The following is a 19,273-nucleotide window of genomic DNA, read 5'->3' as shown; positions in this document are numbered from 1 at the left end:
TAAATGAATAAGTCACTGCAGCCCCTAGATTAATGAACTGCCTTCATACAATGCCTTTGACAATTTCATCCTCCAGATCTTCATTTTTTATTGTAACATTCAAGATGGTTGTCAATACCTTCAAATTCTTCTTTGTTCCTAATTTACTGAAGTAGTGAAATCATTTCACTTTCACTCCTGGCCATTTCTGGCATCTCCAAGCCTGAATGCTTGAAACCATAATGAGTAAAACAATTCTGAATTGTCTTGCTGCTTATTTCTCACCAACTATCAGTGGACAAAAATCACTGTTTTTTGAACACAAGCATATGCAACTAATGCTATTTAAAAGCTGTTCGCTCTAAGCACAGTGTAGTGTCTTAACAGCCATGCAAGTGCACACGACTGGTGCTAGTTAGAAACTGTTTGGCAACAGTCTCCTGTCCCAAATAACCAAAGGGAACCCTGGCTCTTTTCTCGATTAGTTTTTGATCTTTAAGAGTAGTCCCAAAAAAGCAGCTGCATCGATGAACTGATGGCCTAATTAACTGGAATCCACTGTACTTATAATATAAAAATAGAAATGCTGGAAATACTCAGCAGGTTAGGCTACATCTGTGAGAAGGCAATCAATATTTCAGGTCTTCAGCCTCATCTCCTAACATGCTCTTCAGCCTGAAATGTTAACTCTGTTCCTTTCCCCACAGGTGCTGCCTGTATTTACAGCATTTCGTTTTCATTTTAGATTTACAGCATTTGTAATTTTTGTTTAGATTATCACTTAAATGTATCTGTAAATGTTTGGGAGTTGCTGTCAAATATTTCTTAAAAATTCTCTGGAGTTGGGGTTTTTGGCAAAGCTATTCATTATTTTTGATCCCTCATTGTTCTGATAAGGTTGTGGAAATCTTTTCATTGTTTTGCCAATAAAACCTAAAAATGCAAGTATTTTATTCAAGATGCAAAAAAGATGTGGATTTCCTGACACAAACTCCACCTGCTATCCCCCTCCACCACACTATATTGAAAAAAACTCCTGAAAACTAACAACCATGGCTGAGAATAGTAGGAGAGAAACCAGCTAGATGGAAACTTGGACTCGTAAAATTTACAGGCCAAAGGGATGATGTTGCCCTATATTACCAAAACCCTGGAATGTCTTACCCACCCTTGCAATGTACCTCTACAATGCTGGGGCCATGCATTCTGCTTCACTTCTTGGCCTGTCCCAAGATGTCATAGTCCTAATGTTGTGTTGGTCACCTCCACTCTTGACACCTAACCCTCCTCTGCAATGTTTTTTGTTGTTCCACTTCCCCCAATTTTGGCTGCAGCTGAAGGAATTGAGAAGTCTGCAGCAACAGTATATGAGAATTGGGGAGGAGACGGCTGAAATATCACAGCTTCAGGCTCAGCTGGAAAGCCAAAAGCACCAGATAGCTAATTATGAAGTAACCCAAGAGCAACTGAAGCAAGAATATAGTACCTGCCAAGAAGAATTGGGACACTTAAGGTAATTATTTGATAATTTCCTCCTTTCATTTGTGATGCTGCTTCCAGCTGTCTCACATTTTTGGTTTTCTTGTGACAGTAAAATCGTAGGCATGAGCAACAAAATATCTACCTATGGTTATCTTAATCGAGGCGTAGTGTTTGGTCAGCTTGAGCTGGACTAAATATCTCATTCTGTTGCCCTAATGTTTGATGCTGCTTTGAAATGTGTACATTGTATTTAGTCCTCCCAAGATTTTCTTTAATATTCACATTGTTATTTTAAAGTGCATTGAACAGTTGTATAAGCAGATGCCTACTATTTTAAACACAAAGTGCACTGCAGATACTGTGGTCAAATCCAGCACGAAAAAGCTGGATGAACTCAGCAGGTCGGGCAGCATCCGTTGATAGAAGCAGTCAACGTTTCGGGTCGAAACCCTTCGTCAGGACTAAAGAAGGAGGGGGCAGGGGCCCTATAAAGAAGGTGGGCAGAGGGTGGAAAACCAATCAGAGGAAAGATCAAGGGGTGGGGGAGGGGAAGCAGGGAGGGGATAGGCAGGAGAGGTGAAGAAGGAATCTAAGGGGAAAGCACTATGAAGAAGTAGAAGAAGGCAGAGTCATAGAACATAGAATAGTACAGCACATTACAGGCCCTTCAGCCCACAATGTTGTGCTGACCTTCAACCCCTGCCTCCCATATCACCTTCCACCTTAAATTCCTCCATATACCTGTCTAGTAGTCTCTTAAACTTCACTAGTATATCTGCCTCCACCACTGACTCGGGCAGTGCATTCCACGCACCAACCACTCTCTGAGTGAAAAACCTTCTTCTAATATCCCTCTTGAACTTCCCTCCCCTTACCTTAAAGCCATGTCCTCTTGTACTGAGCAATGGTGCCCTGGGGAAGAGGCGCTGGCTGTCCACTCTGTCTATTCCTCTTAATATCTTGTACACCTCTATCATGTCTCCTCTCATCCTCCTTCTATCCAAAGAGTTAAAGCCCTAGCTCCCTTAATCTCTGATCATAATCCATACTCTCTAAACCAGGCATGATCCTGGTAAATCTCCTCTGTACCCTTTCCAATGCTTCCACATCCTTCCTATAGTGAGGCAACCAGAACTGGACACAGTACTCTAAGTGTGGCCTAACTAGAGTTTTATAGAGCTGCATCATTACATCGCGACTCTTAAACTCTATCCCTCGACTTATGAAAGCTAACACCCCATAAGCTTTCTTAACTATCCTATCTACCTGTGAGGCAACTTTCTGGGATCTGTGGACATGTACCCCCAGATCCCTCTGCTCCTCCACACTACCAAGTATCCTGCCATTTACTTTGTACTCTGCCTTGGAGTTTGTCCTTCCAAAGTGTACCACCTCACACTTCTCCGGGTTGAACTCCATCTGCCACTTATCAGCCCACTTCTGCATCCTATCAATGTCTCTCTGCAATCTTTGACAATCCTCTACACCATATATGTCAAACTCAAGGCTCGCGGGCCAAATCCGGCCCGCGGTGGAATTATCTTTGGCCCGCGAGATAATATCTAATTACTATTAAAGCTGGCCCCAGTAATCGAAGCGCCTATGGCGTATGATATGGCTAATGCTGAGTTTATTCAGGTACCAGGTTTTCAGGGTTTTTAGTGTTTATTCGGCAGTCTTGTTCAGCAGTCTTCTTCATAAGAAACGGAATTTGTAAAGTGAAACACTTTGTAGTTATAGCAGAGACTGAGACACATGAGAGCAGGCTGAAAAAACGGAGGCAAAGAAAGCTGCGTTCGCACGTGTCCGACTGATCCGGCCCGCATAAAGCTGCATTTTGCTCAATCCGGCCCGTGACCTAAAATGAGTTTGACACCCCTGCTCTACACTATCTACAACACCACCAACCTTTGTGTCGTCTGCAAACTTGCCAACCCACCCTTCTACCCCCACACCCAGGTCATTAATAAAAATCACAAAAAGTAAAGGTCCCAGAACAGATCCTTGTGGGACACCATTAGTCACAACCCTCCAATCTGAATGTACTCCCTCCACCATGACCCTCTGCCTTCTGCAGGCAAGCCAATTCTGAATCCACCTGGCCAAACTTCCCTGGATCCCATGCCTTCTGACTTTCTGAATAAGTCTACCATGTGGAACCTTGTCAAATGCCTTACTAAAATCCATGTAGATCACATCCACTGCACTACCCTCATCTATATGCCTGGTCACCTCCTCAAAGAACTCTGTCAGGCTTGTTAGGCGCGATCTGCCCTTCACAAAGCCATGCTGATTGTCCCTGATCAGACCATGATTCTCTAAATGCCCATAGATCCTATCTCTAAGAATCTTTTCCAACAGCTTTCCCACCACAGACATAAGGCTCACTGGTCTATAATTACCTGGACTATCCCTAATACCTTTTTTGAACAAGGGGACAACATTCGCCTCCCTCCAATCCTCCTGTACCATTCCCGTGGACAACGAGGACATAAAGATCCTAGCCAGAGGCTCAGCAATCTCTTCCCTTGCCTCGTGGAGCAGCCTGGGGAATATTCCATCAGGCCCCGGGGACTTAACCGTCCTAATGTATTTTAACAACTCCAACACCTCCTCTCCCTTAATATCAACATGCTCCAGAACATCAACCTCACTCATATTGTCCTCACCGTCATCAAGTTCCCTCTCAGTGGTGAATACTGAAGAAAAGTATTCATTGAGGACCTCACTCACTTCCACAGCCTCCAGGTACATCTTCCCACTTTATCTCTAATCTGTCCTACCTTCACTCCTGTCATCCTTTTGTTCTTCACATAATTGAAGAATGCTTTTGGATTTTCCTTTACCCTACTCGCCAAGGCCTTCTCATGCCCCCTTCTTGCTCTTCTCAGCCCCTTCTTAAGCTCCTTTCTTGCTACCATATATTCCTCAATAGACCCATCTGATCCTTGCTTCCTAAACCTCATGTATGCTGCCTTCTTCCACCTGACTAGATTTTCCACTTCACTTGTCACCCATGGTTCCTTCACCCTACCATTCTTTATCTTCCTCACTGAGACAAATTTATCCCTAACATCCTGCAAGATATCCCTAAACATCGACCACATGTCCATAGTACGTTTCCCTGCAAAAACATCATCCCAATTCACACCTGCAAGTTCTAGCCATATAGCCTCACAATTTGCCCTTCCCCAATTAAAAATTTTCCTGTCCTCTCTGATTCTATCCTTTTCCATGATAATGCTAAAGGTTAGGGAGCGGTGATGACTGTCCCCCAGATGCTCACCCACTGACAGATCTGTGACCTGAACTGGTTCGTTACCTAATACTAGATCTAGTATGACATTCCCCTTAGTTGGCCTGTCAACATACTGCGACAGGAATCCATCCTGGACACATCTGTCAGTGACAGATCTGTGACCTCATGAGAGGTGATAGGCAGCTAGAAGAGAAGACAGAGTAAAGGTGGGATGGGGAAGGGAGAGGGAGGGAATTCCCTCCCTCTCCCTTCCCCATCCCACCTCTACTCTGTCTCCTCTTCTAGCAATTCCCTCCCTCTCTCTTCCCCATCCCACCTCTACTCTGTCTCCTGTTCTAGCTGCTTATCACCTCTCATGACTCTGCCTTCTTCTACTACCCATAGTGCTTTCCCCTTTGATTCCTTCTTCACCTCTCCTGCTTATCCCTCACTGCTTCCCCTCCCCCACCCCTTGATCTTTCCTCTGATTGGTTTTCCACCCTCTCTCCACCTTCTTTATAGGGCCTCTGCCCCCTGCTTCTTTAGTCCTGATGAAGGGTTTCACCCGAAACGTTGACTGCTTCTTTCAACGGATGCTGCCCGACCTGCTGAGTTCATCCAGCTTTTTTGTATGCCTGTTATTTTGTTGTTTTATGTCCTTTTTGCGCCTAATCAAGTCAAGACAAGTCACTTTTTATTGTCATTTTGACCATAACTGCTGGTACAGTACATGGTAAAAATGAGACAACCATTTTTCAGGACCATGGTGTTACATGGCACAGTACAAAAACTAGACTGAGCTATATAAAAAAACAACACGGAAAAAAAAACCACACAAGACTACAGACCTACCCAGGACTGCATAAAGTACACAAAACATTGCAGGCATAAGGTGTCAGTCCAGGCTCTGGGTATTGAGGAGTCTGATAGCTTGGGGGAAGAAACTGTTGCATAGTCTGGTCGTGAGAGCCCAAATGCTTCAGTGCCTTTTCCCAGATGGCAGGAGGGAGAAGAGTTTGTATGAGGGGTGCGTGGGGTCCTTCATAGTGCTGTTTGCTTTGCGGATGCAATGTGTAGTGTAAATGTCAGTGATGGCGGGAAGAGAGACCCAGATGATCTTCTTAGCTGACCTCACTATCCACTGCAGGGTCTTACGATCCGAGATGGTGCAATTTCCAAACCAGGCAGTGATGCAGCTGCTCAGGATGCTCTCAGTACAACCCCTGTAGATTGTGATGAGGATGGGGGGTGGGAGATGGACTTTCCTCAGCCTTTGCAGAAAGTAGAGACGCTGCTGGGCTTTCTTTGCTATGGAGCTGGTGTTGAGGGACCAGGTGAGATTTTCCTCCAGGTGTACACCAAGAAATTTGGTGCCCTTAACGATCTCAACTGAGGAGCCGTCGATGTTCAGCAGGGAGTGGTTGCTCCGTGCCCTCCTGAAGTCAACAACCATCTCTTTTGTTTTGTTCACATTCAGAGACAGATTGTTGGCTGTGCACCAGTCCGTTAGCCGCTGCACCTCCTCTCTGTAAGCTGACTCGTCATTCTTGCTGATGAGACCCACCACGGTTGTGTCATCGGCGAACTTGATGATGTGGTTCAAGCTGTGTGTTGCAGCACAGTCGTGGGTCTGCAGAGTGAACAGCAGTGGACTGAACACACAGCCCTGTGGGGGGCCCGTGCTTAGTGTGATGGTGTTAGAGATGCTGCTCCCAATCCGGACTGACTGAGGTCCCCTAGTCAGGAAGTCTAGGATCCAGTTGCAGAGGGAGGTGTTCAGGCCCAGTAGGCTCAGCTTTCCAATCAGTTTCTGAGGGATGATTGCGTTGAATGCTGAACTAAAGTCTGTGAACAGCATTCGAACATGTGTCTTTTTTGTCCAGGTGGGTTAGGGCCAGGTGGAGGGTGATGGCAATGGCATCGTCTCTTGAGCAGTTGGGATAGTACGCAAACTTCAGGGGGTCCAGTGAGGGGGGCAGCAGGGTCTTGTTATGCCTCATCCTCATGACGAGCCTCTCGAAACACTTCATGATGATGGATGTGAGTACAACGGGACGGTAGTCATTTAGGCAGGACACTGAAGACTTCTTCAGGACGGGGACGATAATGGTGGCCTTCAAGCATGTTGGAACAGTGGTGCTGCTCAGGGAGATGTTGAAGATGTCAGAACATCTGCTAGCTGGTCTGCACATCCGCTGAGCACTCTACCAGGAATGTTGTCTGGTCCAGCAGCCTTCTGTGGGTTGACCCTGCACAGGGTTCTTCTCACATCGGCCACAGTGAGACACAGCACCTGATCATTTGTGGAGGGGTGGATTTCCTCGCTGCCATGTCATTTTCCACCTCAAAACGGGTGTGGAAGTTATTCAGCGCATCTGGGAGGGAGGCATCACCCGTACAGTCAGGTGATGATGTCCTGGATGCCCTTCCACATGCGCCGCGTGTCGCCGCTGTCCTGGAAGTGGCATATCAAGTAGGATTTTTGCCATTTCCGTAGCATTTGACTCTTTTACCAGGCTGAGTTGCTAGCTTGACACTCAACCCAGCGTGGATGGAAAGCATGCAAGCAGCCGGCTGGATTTGAACTCCGGATCTTTTGACTCAAAACCCGATGCTGATGCCATTATACCGCCGGCCAGCTGCCTGCTATTTTAGACTGAATATCCATAGACAGTGAAAGAATGGAAAACCAATAGATGCCATTGAAAGAAAGGATCAGACTTAACCAGTTTCATGGATTTTATCCCATGTATGAAATTCCATTGCTATGTGTTGCAGGTCTGAGAAAATGTCTTATGCTGCACAGAGTGAGAGGCTAAAGGAACAGTATCTGATTGCTGTATCGGATAAGGACAAACAGATCCACGAGCTTCAGAGCATGTGCCAGGAGATGAGGCTGAAGTTGATGCAGCAGGTACCAACCGGGGTTAATCTTTCTTAGTCTGCTAACTGATGCTGGCCTGGGAAATAAGTTATTTCCTCGCCTTTATACCATGGAGTCATACAGCCCTGTTTGGCCCACATTGTCTGCACTGACTATCAAGTACTCATCCATATTAATGCCATTTACCAGCACTTGATCTGTAGCCTTATATGCCTTGGCTCACCGAGATACTTATTGAATGTTTTTTAGAGACTCTACTTCTACAACACCTTCAAGCAGGTTGTTCCAAATGCAATCATCTCCTTCGTAGGGAAATAAATTCTTCTTATATCCCCTCTAAATCTTTTACTCCTTCCTTAAACCCACGTCTTTCTGTTATGGAGCGAAGTTTACTTATCCTTATCCTTCATATACCCCTCAAAGTTATTGTGCACCTGTATCAGATTGCTCCCTCAGACATTTCCACTCCAAAGAAAACAAACCCAGGCGATCCTCATTGAAACATTTCTTCACAAGCAACGTTCTAGTGAATCTCCTTTGCTGGTCACAGGCTAAATAACAAAAGCAAGCCTCAACTATTACCATCTGTCTACAGTAACCAAGCTAATTTTGGGCCAATTTGCTTATTTGCCTTGGGCTGTAGTGTTTGGGACCAGCTTTCTGTGTAGTATCTTGGCAGGTGCCATACTGAGGGAATAAAGGACAGGCTGGCTGTTCTAACATTAATCCCTGGACTGTGCTGCAGTATGGAAGTGCCATGTTTCCAAAGTCATATGAATCAGTTCTGATCAAACTCCAATAGCTCCATGGACTGCTGTTGTCTGCAGTGCCCTTGGTGACAATGTTGACCCTCACTTCCTGGATGTGTGGTGTGTGATCTCTTGGAATTAGTGCTGAAAAAACAGCAGGTTTCTATGGATTGCTAGCCTACCATGGTCCAATCCTTCCCAAAGGGGAAAGAGACCTTGTCATTATTCAGGGATGGTAAGTCCAAGAAAGTGGTTACGACAGTTTACTTTGCCTCTCTTTGAAAGGTGTGACTTTATGCTAATAACCTCCAGACTCTCAGGAGAACAAACCAGACTGAGACTGGTGATTCAGAGTCTCACTAGTGAACAGAATATTGCATCTGTCAAACAGGGACCAGCAGAAGCAACTGACCTAGACGAGTCTCTGAAGGAAGACCTGCAGAGTGAGAACAGGCAGCTGAAGGGCCAGCTGAATGACAGCCTAAAAGAGCTGCATCAAAAAGAGCTTCGTATCCAGAAACTCAACAGCAAGGTGAGCGTGCACAGGTTACATATGAGAACTCTTCACTGAGCCAGCCGAGCCTTTTAGTACAATGGGAACTTTCCCATCTAAACTGGAATATCCTAATCTCAAACTGGAGAGAGGAAATGGGAAATCCATCTCAAAATTCTGGACTATTAATTTTAAATTATGTGCACCATTTAGCACAAATCTGGTGTTATTTATGCTTTCTTCAGCCCATGGGTTTAATTGGAACTTCTGGTACTTAAGACCATAAGACATAGGAGCAGAATCAGGCCAATTGGCCCATCAACTCTGTTCTGCAATTCAATCATGGCTGATCCTTTACACTCCCTCCAGCCTCACTCCCCAGCCTTCTCCCTGCAACCTTTGATGCTGTGGCCAACCAGGAACTTAACAATCTCTGCCTTAAATACACCCAGCGACCTGGCCTCCTTAGCTGCCTGTGGTAACAAATTCCACAAATTGACCAACCTCTGGCTAAAGAAATTTCCCTACATCACTGTTTTAAATGTATGCCTCTCTAACCTGAGGCTCCCCTGCATTGGGAAACATCCTTTCCACATCTACTCTGTCTAGCCCTTTCAACATTTTGAAAGGTTTCAATGAGATTCCCCCCCACATCCTTTTAAATTCCAGCAAGTATAAGCCCAGAGCCATAAAATATTCCTCATATGATTACTTTTTCATTCTTGTGAACCCTCTCAAATGCCAGCATTTCTTTTCTTAGATGAGGAGCCCAAAACCATGCTGATTTTGTCCTATCTTGTCCTGTTACCAAGTACTCAATAACTTCTTCCGTAACAATTAACTCCAACATCTTCCTAACCACTGAGGTCAAGCTAACTGGTCTATAATTTCCTTTCTGCTGCTCCCTCCGTTCTTAAAGAGTGGAGTAACGTTTGTAATTTTCCCTTCATTCACTTTCCTTGTAACCTCCTTGAAAAATTCTAATAGATTTGTTAAACGTGACCTACCACGCACAAAGCCGTGTTGACTCTCCCTAATAAGTCCCTGTCTATCTAAATACTTGTAGATTCTGTCTCTTAGTACTCCTTCCAATAATTTACCTACTACCGACATCAAACTTACTGGCCTATAATTTCCTGAATTACTTTTAGAGCCTTTTTTGAACAATGAAACAACATGAGCTACCCTCCAATCCTCCAGCACCTCACCCGTAGATACTGACATTTTAAATATTTCTGCTGGGGCCCCTGCAATTTCAACACTAGATCCGAGAGAATACTCTGTCAGGTCCTGGGGATTTATGTACTCTGATTTGTCGTAAGATAGCAAGCACCTCCTCCTCTTCAATCTGTATAGGTTCCATGACCTCACTACCTGTTTGCCTCATCCATGATCAAGTTGAAACTAATGATGTTATGATCACTGGAACCAAAGTGTTTTTATTGGAGAGAGTCCAGGGGAGGTTCATGAGGATGATTCTGGGAATGAAAGGATTAACAAATGAGTAGCATTTGGCAGGTTTGGGCCTGTACTCACTGGAAATTAGAAGAATGCTGGGGATCTCATGGAAACCTACTGAATGTTGAAAGAACTAGATAGGGTTGATATGGAGAGGAGTTTTCCTATGGAGAGGGTATCCGGAACTAGAGGGCACAGCCTCAAAATTGAGAGGCGACCATTTAGAACAGAGGTAAGGAGGAATTTTTTAGCCAGAGAGTAGTAAGTCTGTGGAATATTCTGTTACAGACTGGTGGAGGCCATGTCCGTGCGTATATTTAAGGCAGAAGTTGATATTTTCCTGATCGATCAGGGCATCAAAGGGTATGGCGAGAAGGCAGGTGCAAGGGGTTGAGTGGGATCTGGATCAGCCATGATGGAATGGTGGAGCAGGCTTGAAGGGCTGAATGTCCTCATTCTGCTCCTATGTCTTATGGTCTTATGATCTTTAGGTCTTTCAGCTTCTCCCTTGTAATAGTAACTGCATTCACGTCTTTCCCCGTACCCTTCAACACCTGGCACACTGTTACTGTCTTCCACAGTGAAGACTGACACAAAATACTCACATAGTTTATCTGCCATCTGCCTTGTCACCCACTATTATTTCTCTGGCCTCATTTTCTAGTGGTTTTATATCTACTCTGATCTCTCTTTTATTTTTATATACTTGAAAAAGCTTTTCCAGTTCACATAGATATTGTTTGCTAGATTGCTTTCATATTTCATCTTTTTCATCCTCATGATTCTTTTAGTTGCTTTCTGTAGGTTTTTAAAAGCTTGCCAATCCTCTATCTTCCCACTAATTTTTGCTTTGTTGTATGCCCACTGTTTTGTTTTTACATTAGATTTGACTTCCCTTGTCAGTCACAGTTGTACTATTTTGTCATTTGAAAATTTCTTTGTTTTCAAAATACATCTATTCTGCACATTCCTTATTTTGCCCAGAAACTCACAGCATTGTTGCTCTGCTATCATCCCTGCCAGCATCTGCTTCCAATTTACTTTGGCCAACTCCTCTATCATACCACTGTAATTTTACTCCACTGAAATACCACTACGTCAGACTTTACTTTCTCCCTATCAAATTTCAAGTTGAATTCAATCATATTGTGATCACTGGCTTCTACGAATTCCTTTACCTTAAGCTCCCTAATTGCCTCCAGTTCATTATGTAACACCAATCCAGTCTAGCTAATCCCCTAGTAGGCTCAATGACAAACTGCTCCAAAAAGTAATCTCATAGGTATTCAGCAAATTCATTCTCTTGAGATCCATTAGCAACCTGATTTTCCCAATCTACTTGCATGCTAAAATCTCCCATGATTATCATAACATTGCCCTCTTGGTATGCCTTTTCTATTTCCCATTGTAATATGTAGTCCACATCCCAGCTACTGTTTGGAGGCCTGTATATATATCTGCCATCAGGGTCCTTTTACCCTTGCAGTTTCTTAACTCAATGCACAAGGATTTAACATCTTTTTAAAGATTTGATGCTATCCTTTACCAGCAGAGCCACCCCACCCCTTCTGCCTACCTTCCTATTCCTCCAATACAATATGTAACCTTGGACATTCAGCCTCCAACTCCAACCATCCTTCAGCCACGATTCAGTGATGGCCACAACATCATACCCAACAATCTGCTAGTGCAACAATGAAAGTGTAAAAGTACTTGGCTTGTAAGGACCTGGCTTTATTTTTCTGGACTTGTTTGGTACTGAGCCATTTGGGAAACGTGTCTTCTATTTGCAGAGGGATTAGGAAGTGTGATAAACTGATAGAAACAGTACACGCCTACTCAGAGGTATTAACTCGTCTTCTGAAGATATGATTTAACTGTCACTATTGAACATAAGTACATAAGAAATATGAGCAGGAGTGGCCATCTGGCCCATTGAGCCTGCTCCACCGTTCAATAAGATCAGGGCTGATCTGGCCATGGACTCATCTCCATCCACTTGCCTTTTCCTCATAACCCTTAAATCCCCTACTTTGCAAAAATCTATCCAACCTTGTCTTAAATATATTTACTGAGGTAGCTGCCACTGCTTCATTGGGCAGAGAATTCCACAGATTCACCACTCTCTCAGAAAAGCAGTTCCTCCTCATTTCTGTCCTAAATCTGCTCCCCTGAATCTTGAACATGAGGATATCTGCAGATGCTGGAAATTCAAGCACCACACACACACAAAATGCTGGTGGAACACTGCAGGCCAGGCAGTGACTACTTCTTCCTATAGATGCTGCCTGGCCTGTTGCGTTCCACCAGCATTTTGTGTGTGTCCCCTGAATCATGAGGCTGTGTCCCCTAGTTCTAGTCGCATCTACCAGTGGTAACAACTTTCCTGCCTCTATGTTATCTATCCCTTTCATAATTTTATATGTTTCTATAAGATCTCCTCTCATTCTTCTGAATTCCAGCGAGTACAGTCCCAGGTGACTCAATCTCTCTTCATAGTCTAACCTTCTCATCTCTGGAATCAATCTGGTGAACCTCCTCTGTACTGACTCAATAGACAGTAGGTGCAGGAGTAGGCCATTCGGCCCTTCTGGCCAGCACCGCCATTCACTGTGATCATGGCTGATCATACGCAATCAGTACCCCGTTCCTGCCCTCTCCTCATATCCCTTGACAACGCTATCTATAAGAGCTCTATCTAACTCTCTCTTGAATGCATCCAGAGACTTGGCCTCCACTGCCTTCTGGGGCAGAGCATTCCACATATCCACCACTCTCTGGGTGAAGAAGTTTTTCCGCATCTCTGTTCTAAATGGCCTACCCCTTATTCTTAAACTGTGGCCTCTAGTTCTGGACTCGCCCATCAGCCAGAACATGCTTCCTGCCTCTGGCGTGTCCAATCCCTTAATAATCTTATATGTTTCAATCAAATCCCCTCTCATCCTTCTAAATTCCAGTGTATACAAGCCCAGTCGCTCCAATCTTTCAACATATGACAGTCCTGCCATTCCAGGAATGAACCTTGTGAACCTACACTGCACTCCCTCAATAGCAAGAATGTCCTTCCTCAAATTTGGAGACCAAAACTGCACACAATACTCCAGGTGTGGTCTCACCAGGGCCCTGTACAGCTGCAGAAGGACCTCTTTACTCCTATACTCAATTCCTCTTGTTATAAAAGCCAGCATGCCATTAGCTTTCTTCACTGTCTGCTGTACCTGCATGCTTGCTTTCATTGACTGATGTACAAGAACACCTAGATCTCGTTGTACTTCCCCTTTTCCTAACTTGACTCCATTTAGGTAGTAATCTGCCTTCCTGTTCTTACCACCAAAGTGGATAACCTCACATTTATCCACATTAAACTGCATCTGCCATACATTTGCCCACTCACCCAACCTGTCCAAGTCACCCTGCATTCTCATAACATCCTCCTGACATTTCACACTGCCACCCAGCTTTGTGTCATCAGCAAATTTGCTAATGTTACTTTTAATCCCTTTATCTAAATCATTAATTTTTTATTGTAAACAGCTGCGGTCCCAGCACCGAACCTTGCGGTACCCCACTGGTCACAGCCTGCCTTTCCGAAAGGGACCCGTTAATCACTACTCTTTATTTCCTGTCAGCCAGCCAATTTTCAATCCATGTCAGTACTCTGCCCGCAATACCATGTGCCCTAATTTTGCCCACTAATCTCCTATGTGGGACTTTATCAAAAGCTTTCTGGAAGTCCAGGTACATTACATCCACTGTCCCCTTGTCCATTTTCATAGTTACATCCTCAAAAAACCCCAGAAGATTAGTCAAGCATGATTTTCCCTTCATAAATCCATGCTGACTCGGACTGATCCTTCTACTGCTATCCAAATATGTTGTAATTTCCTCTTTTATAATTGACTCCAGCAACTTTCCCACCACTGACGTCAGGCTAACCGGTCTATAATTCCCTGTTTTTTCTCTCCCTCCTTTCTTGAAAAGTGGGACAACATTAGCCACCCTCCAATCAACGGGAACTGTTCCTGAATCTATAGAACATTGGAAAATGATTACCAATGCGTCCACGATTTCTAGAGCCACCTCTTCAAGTACCCTGGGATGCAGACCATCAGGTCCCGGGGACATATCAGCCTTCAGACTCAACAGTCTATCCAACACCGTTTCTTGCCTAATATAAATTTTCTTCAGTTCATCCTTTATCCTAGTTCCTTTGGCCACTATGACATCTGGGAGATTGTTTGTGTCTTCCCTAGTGAAGACAGATCCAAAGTACCTATTCAACTCGTCTGCCATTTCCTTGTTCCCCATAATAAATTCACCCGTTTCTGTCTTCAATTGCCTCAATTTTGGTCTTAACTATTTTTTTGCTATTCACATACCTAAAGAAGTTTTTACTATCCTCCTTTATATTCTTGGCTAGATTACCTTTGTACCTCATTTTTTCTTGGCGTATTGCCTTTTTTGTTATCTTCTGTTGCTCTTTAAAAGCTTCCCAGTCCTCCGGTTTCCAGCTCATCTTTGCTATGTTATTTTTCAAAAGCCAGTATATCCTTCCTCAAGTAAGGAGACCAAAACTGCACGCAGTACCTCAGGTGCGGCCTCACCAGTACCCTATACGGTTGCAGCATAACCTCCCTGCTCTTAAATTCAATCCCAAGAGCAATGAAGGCCAACATTCCATTTGCCTTCTTGATAGCCTGCTGTACCTGCAAACCAACCTCTTGTGATTCACGCACAAGCACTTCCAAGTCCCTTTGCACAGCTGCATGCTGCAATTTTTTACCATTTAAATAATTTGCTTTTCCATTTTTCCCTCCAAAGTGAATGACCTTGCATTTGCCAACATTGTATAACATCTGCCAGACCCATGCACAGTCATTTAGCCTATCTGTATCTCTTTGTAGACCCTCTGTATTGGAAGTGGCTCCTTCTTTTCACTACTCTACTGTGATGTTTACTCTCCTTGCCCCTCCTGCCAAAGGTACCAGCTGTCTCAAAAGCCCCTCACGCCAAAGGCACTGGCTCACCATGCTTCCTCTAAAGCTACTAAATCTCTCGGCTTTGATGAGTACTAAGTACCAGTCTGAAGAGTTGTGTTCACATCCTGAAAATGAACTATAAAAAAAGTTGTCTTCCAGATTTGCAGCATTTGGAATGCTTCATTGTTGATCATAGCAAAGTGTTCTCACTTTGAATGTAATCAATATAATATAATCATGTGTGGACTGATATGTGCACTTTCTCTTTCTCTCCCGTCTTATCCCTTGTAATCTGCAGCTGTCCATGGTGTTTGAAGAGAAGATTGCTCTCTCCGCACAGGTGCGGGCCACAACACAGAACCTGCGTGATACACAGCAGCGACTGAGTGAGTTACAGTTGCATCATGCAACCCTTGAACACCAGCTGCTGGACGAGGAGAAGGTGGGTGAAGGGAGGATGCATTATGATGGTTATTGTTTGATAAATGAATCCTGGGGAGGGCTCCAGTGTGTAATTTTCTTCAGGATATGTTGCAAATTTGATCCATACCCTTTCCCAAACCTGTTAGCTTCTGGCTTGTTAATCTTTTACTTTGTATCCAAGCCATTCAAATACCTTTAACTGTTATCTGTAATTCAGACCAAGGTATCTGTCATATTAAACCTCTTTAATTTTTAGTATAGGTTCAGCCCTGAAACTAATTTTTGTGTATCTATTATCCTATATAAGACTACAAGATGTCTTATATTCACTGTGCACTGGTGTGATGTACGTTACCTTGCTGTTGTGCAGTGACATTTAGGTTGCTTTATTGTCCTTGTTAATCCCTCCTTACGGTTTTGCTTTTCTTTGGCACTCAGACAGAGCCCATGGTTGACACTGCACCTGGTGCCCCTCAGGAGAAGGACAGAATTGAGTTGCAGGTTAAAGAAACAGATCTGAAACACCTAAAGCAAAGGTAAAATCTGGGAAAAATACTCTCATTTATGTGTTATTGTTGTCTGTAAAATAGGTGTAGTCCAATTCTAATGAACGGTCATCAATTTCAAGGGGAAGAGGGAAGAGACAAGACAAGAATAGAAAAATGGCATGGGCAGGTAATTTAGTGCTTTGAGTGCCTTTTTTGCAGCCAAATAAGAGTCACGATGAATATGTTCCTTCCAACGTGCTAGGAAGGGGAATATCATGAGGTGGTTGGAGAATTTGGAAAGAGATGTGCAATTGGCAGTAAATAACCATAGCAACAGAAAGAAAATAAGTCCTGTGGGGTAGGGGTGCACAAAGGTATTGGATGTAAATTTAAGAGTAATTCTTAAAAGAGTCATAGGTGAGTTATTTCCTGACCTATGTAAAATTATCTTAAGGATGACATATTAGGGAGATTAAAATTAAAACATGGCTAAAAGAGCTGATCATGGTAGGGGGTGGATCAAGGTGATTCCCTTCCACTGGATGTTAGCAGCTGAGACAAAAAGGAGCTGTGCTAATATGTCAGGCTGCACCTGAACTGGAATAGGTCTGGTGCCCTTTTGGAAAATAGAGATGGAAATGACTTTAGAGATGAGAAATGAACCTGGTCAGGTGTCAGATCTCTCAGTGGGAGAGCGTTTTGGAGGTAGTGATCACAATTCACATAGCTTTGGAGAGAGATAGGAATAGACAAGTTAGGAAAGCATTTATTTGGAGTAAGGGGAAATATGAAGCTATCAGGCTGGAACTTGGGAGCATAAATTAGAAACAGATGTTCTCAGGGAAACATATGGAAGAAATGTGGCAAATGTTCAGGGGATATTTGTGTGGAGTTCTGCATAGGTACATTCCAATGAGACAGGGAAAGGATGGTAAGGTACAGGAACCGTGGTATACAAAGGCTGTTGTAAATCTAGTCAAGAAGGAAGGAAGAGTTTACAAAAGGTTCAAAAAACTAGGTAATAATAGAGATCAAGAAGATTATAAGGCTAGCAGGAAGAAGCTTAAGAATGAAATTAGGAGAGCCAGAAGGGGCCCTGAGAAGGCCTTTGGCGGACAGGATTAAGGAAAACCCCGAGACATTCTACAAGTATGTGAAGAGCAAGAGGATAAGATATGAGAGAGTAGGACCAATCGAGTGTGACAGTGGAAAAATGTGTATGGAACTGGAGGAGATAGCAGAGGTACGTAATAAGTACTTTGCTTCAGTATACACTACGGAAAAGGATCTTGGCGATTGTAAGGATGACTTACAGTGGACTGTAAAGCTTGAACATGTATATGTTAAGAAAGAGGATGTACTAGAGCTTTTGGAAAGCATAAAGTTGGATAAGTCACCGGGACTGGATGAGATGTACCCCAAGCTTCTGTGGGAGGCAAGGGAGGAGATTGCTGAGACTCTGGCGATGAACTTTGCATCATCAATGGGGATGGGAGAGGTTCTGGAGGATTGGAGGGTTGCAGATGTTGTTCCCTTATTCAAGAAAGGGAGTAGAGACAGCACAGGAAATTATAGATCAGTGAGTCTTACTTCAATGGTTGGTAAGTTGATGAAGAAGATCCTGAGAGGCAGGATTTATAAACCTTTGGAGAGGCATAATATGATCAGCATGGCTTTGTCAAAGGCAGATTGTGCCTTATGAGCCTGATTGAATTTTTTGAGGTTGTGACTAAACACATTGATGAAGGAACAGCAGCAGATGTAGTGTAAACAACACACACAAAATGCTGGTGGAACACAGCAGGCCAAGCAGCATCTATAAGGAGAAGCACTGTCGACGTTTTGGGCTGAGACCCTTCGTCAGGACTAACTGAAAGGAGAGGTACTAAGAGATTTGAAAGTAGTAGGGGAGGGGGAAATGTGAAATGATAGGAGAAGACCAGAGGGGGTGGGATGAAGCTAAGAGCTGGAAAGGTGATTGACGAAAGTGATACAGAGCTGGAGAAGGGAAAGGATCATGGGACAGAAGGCCTTGGGAGAAAGAAGGGGGCGGGGGGAAGCACCAGAGGGAGATGGAGAACAGGCAGAGTGATGGGCAGAGAGAGAGAAAAAAAACAAACAACTAAATATGTCAGGGATGGGGTAAGAAGGGGAGGAGGGGCATTAACGGAAATTAGAGACATCAATGGTCATGCCATCAAGTTGGAGGCTATCCAGCCGATATATAAGGTGTTGTTCCTCCAACCAAAGTTTGGATTCATTTTGACAGTAGAGGAGGCCATGGATAGACATATGGAATGGGACGTGGAATTAAAATGTGTGGCCACTGGGAGATCCTGCTTTCTCTGGCGGACTGAGCGTAGGTGTTCAGCGAAACGGTCTCCCAGTCTGCGTTGGGTCTCACAGATGTATAAAAGGCCACACCGGGAGCACCGGACGCAGTATACCACACCAGCTGACTCACAGGTGAAGTGTTGCCTCACCTGGAAGGACTGCCTGGGGCCCTGAATGGTGGTGAGGGAGGAAGTGTAAGGGCAGTGTAGCACTTGTTCCGTTTACAAGGATAAGTGCCAGGAGGGAGATCAGTGGGAAGGGATGGGGGGGGGGGGGGGTCAAGTGGACAAGGGAGTTGCATAGGGAGCGATCCTTGCGGAAAGCAGAAAAGGGGGGGAGGAAAAGATGTGCCTGATAGTGGGATCCTGTTGGAGGTGCCGGAAGTTACGGAGAATTATACGTTGGACCTAGAGGCTGGTGGGGTGGTAGGTGAGGACAAGGGGAACCCTATCCTGAGTGGGGTGAGGGCAGATGTGCGGGAAATGGGAGAGATGCGTTTGAGAGCAGGGTTGATGGTGGAAGAAGGGAAGCCCCTTTGTTTAAAAAAAGGAAGACATCTCCTTCGTCCTGGAATGAAAAGCCTCATCCTGAGAGCAGATGCAGTGAAGACGGAGGAATTGTGAGAAGGGGATAGCATTTTTGCAAGAGACAGGGTGGGAAGAGGAATAGTCCAGGTAGCTGTGAGAATCTGTAGGCTTATAGTAGATATCAGTAGATAAGCCATCTCCAGAGATGGAGACAGAAAGATCAAGAAAGGGGAGGGAGG

The 19,273-nt window shown here is 44.3% G+C and overlaps 1 protein-coding gene across 2 annotated transcripts in view; it reads left to right on the top strand.

The window, feature by feature from the left end:
- The window catches only part of LOC140738899 (golgin subfamily B member 1-like), a 205,064-nt gene that overhangs the window by 164,931 nt on the left and 20,860 nt on the right, over positions 1 to 19,273 (top strand). For both annotated transcript variants that reach the window (XM_073066900.1, XM_073066901.1), the window contains 5 exons: positions 1,314 to 1,492; positions 7,478 to 7,613; positions 8,724 to 8,864; positions 15,561 to 15,704; positions 16,124 to 16,221. In XM_073066900.1, coding sequence (XP_072923001.1) covers positions 1,314 to 1,492; positions 7,478 to 7,613; positions 8,724 to 8,864; positions 15,561 to 15,704; positions 16,124 to 16,221 — 698 coding nt within the window. The remainder of the gene's footprint in view (positions 1 to 1,313; positions 1,493 to 7,477; positions 7,614 to 8,723; positions 8,865 to 15,560; positions 15,705 to 16,123; positions 16,222 to 19,273) is intronic.

The sequence above is a fragment of the Hemitrygon akajei genome, chromosome 14, assembly GCF_048418815.1.
Source record: "Hemitrygon akajei chromosome 14, sHemAka1.3, whole genome shotgun sequence".
NCBI classification, from domain to species: domain Eukaryota; kingdom Metazoa; phylum Chordata; class Chondrichthyes; order Myliobatiformes; family Dasyatidae; genus Hemitrygon; species Hemitrygon akajei.
This window is presented reverse-complemented; position numbering and strand designations above follow the sequence as displayed.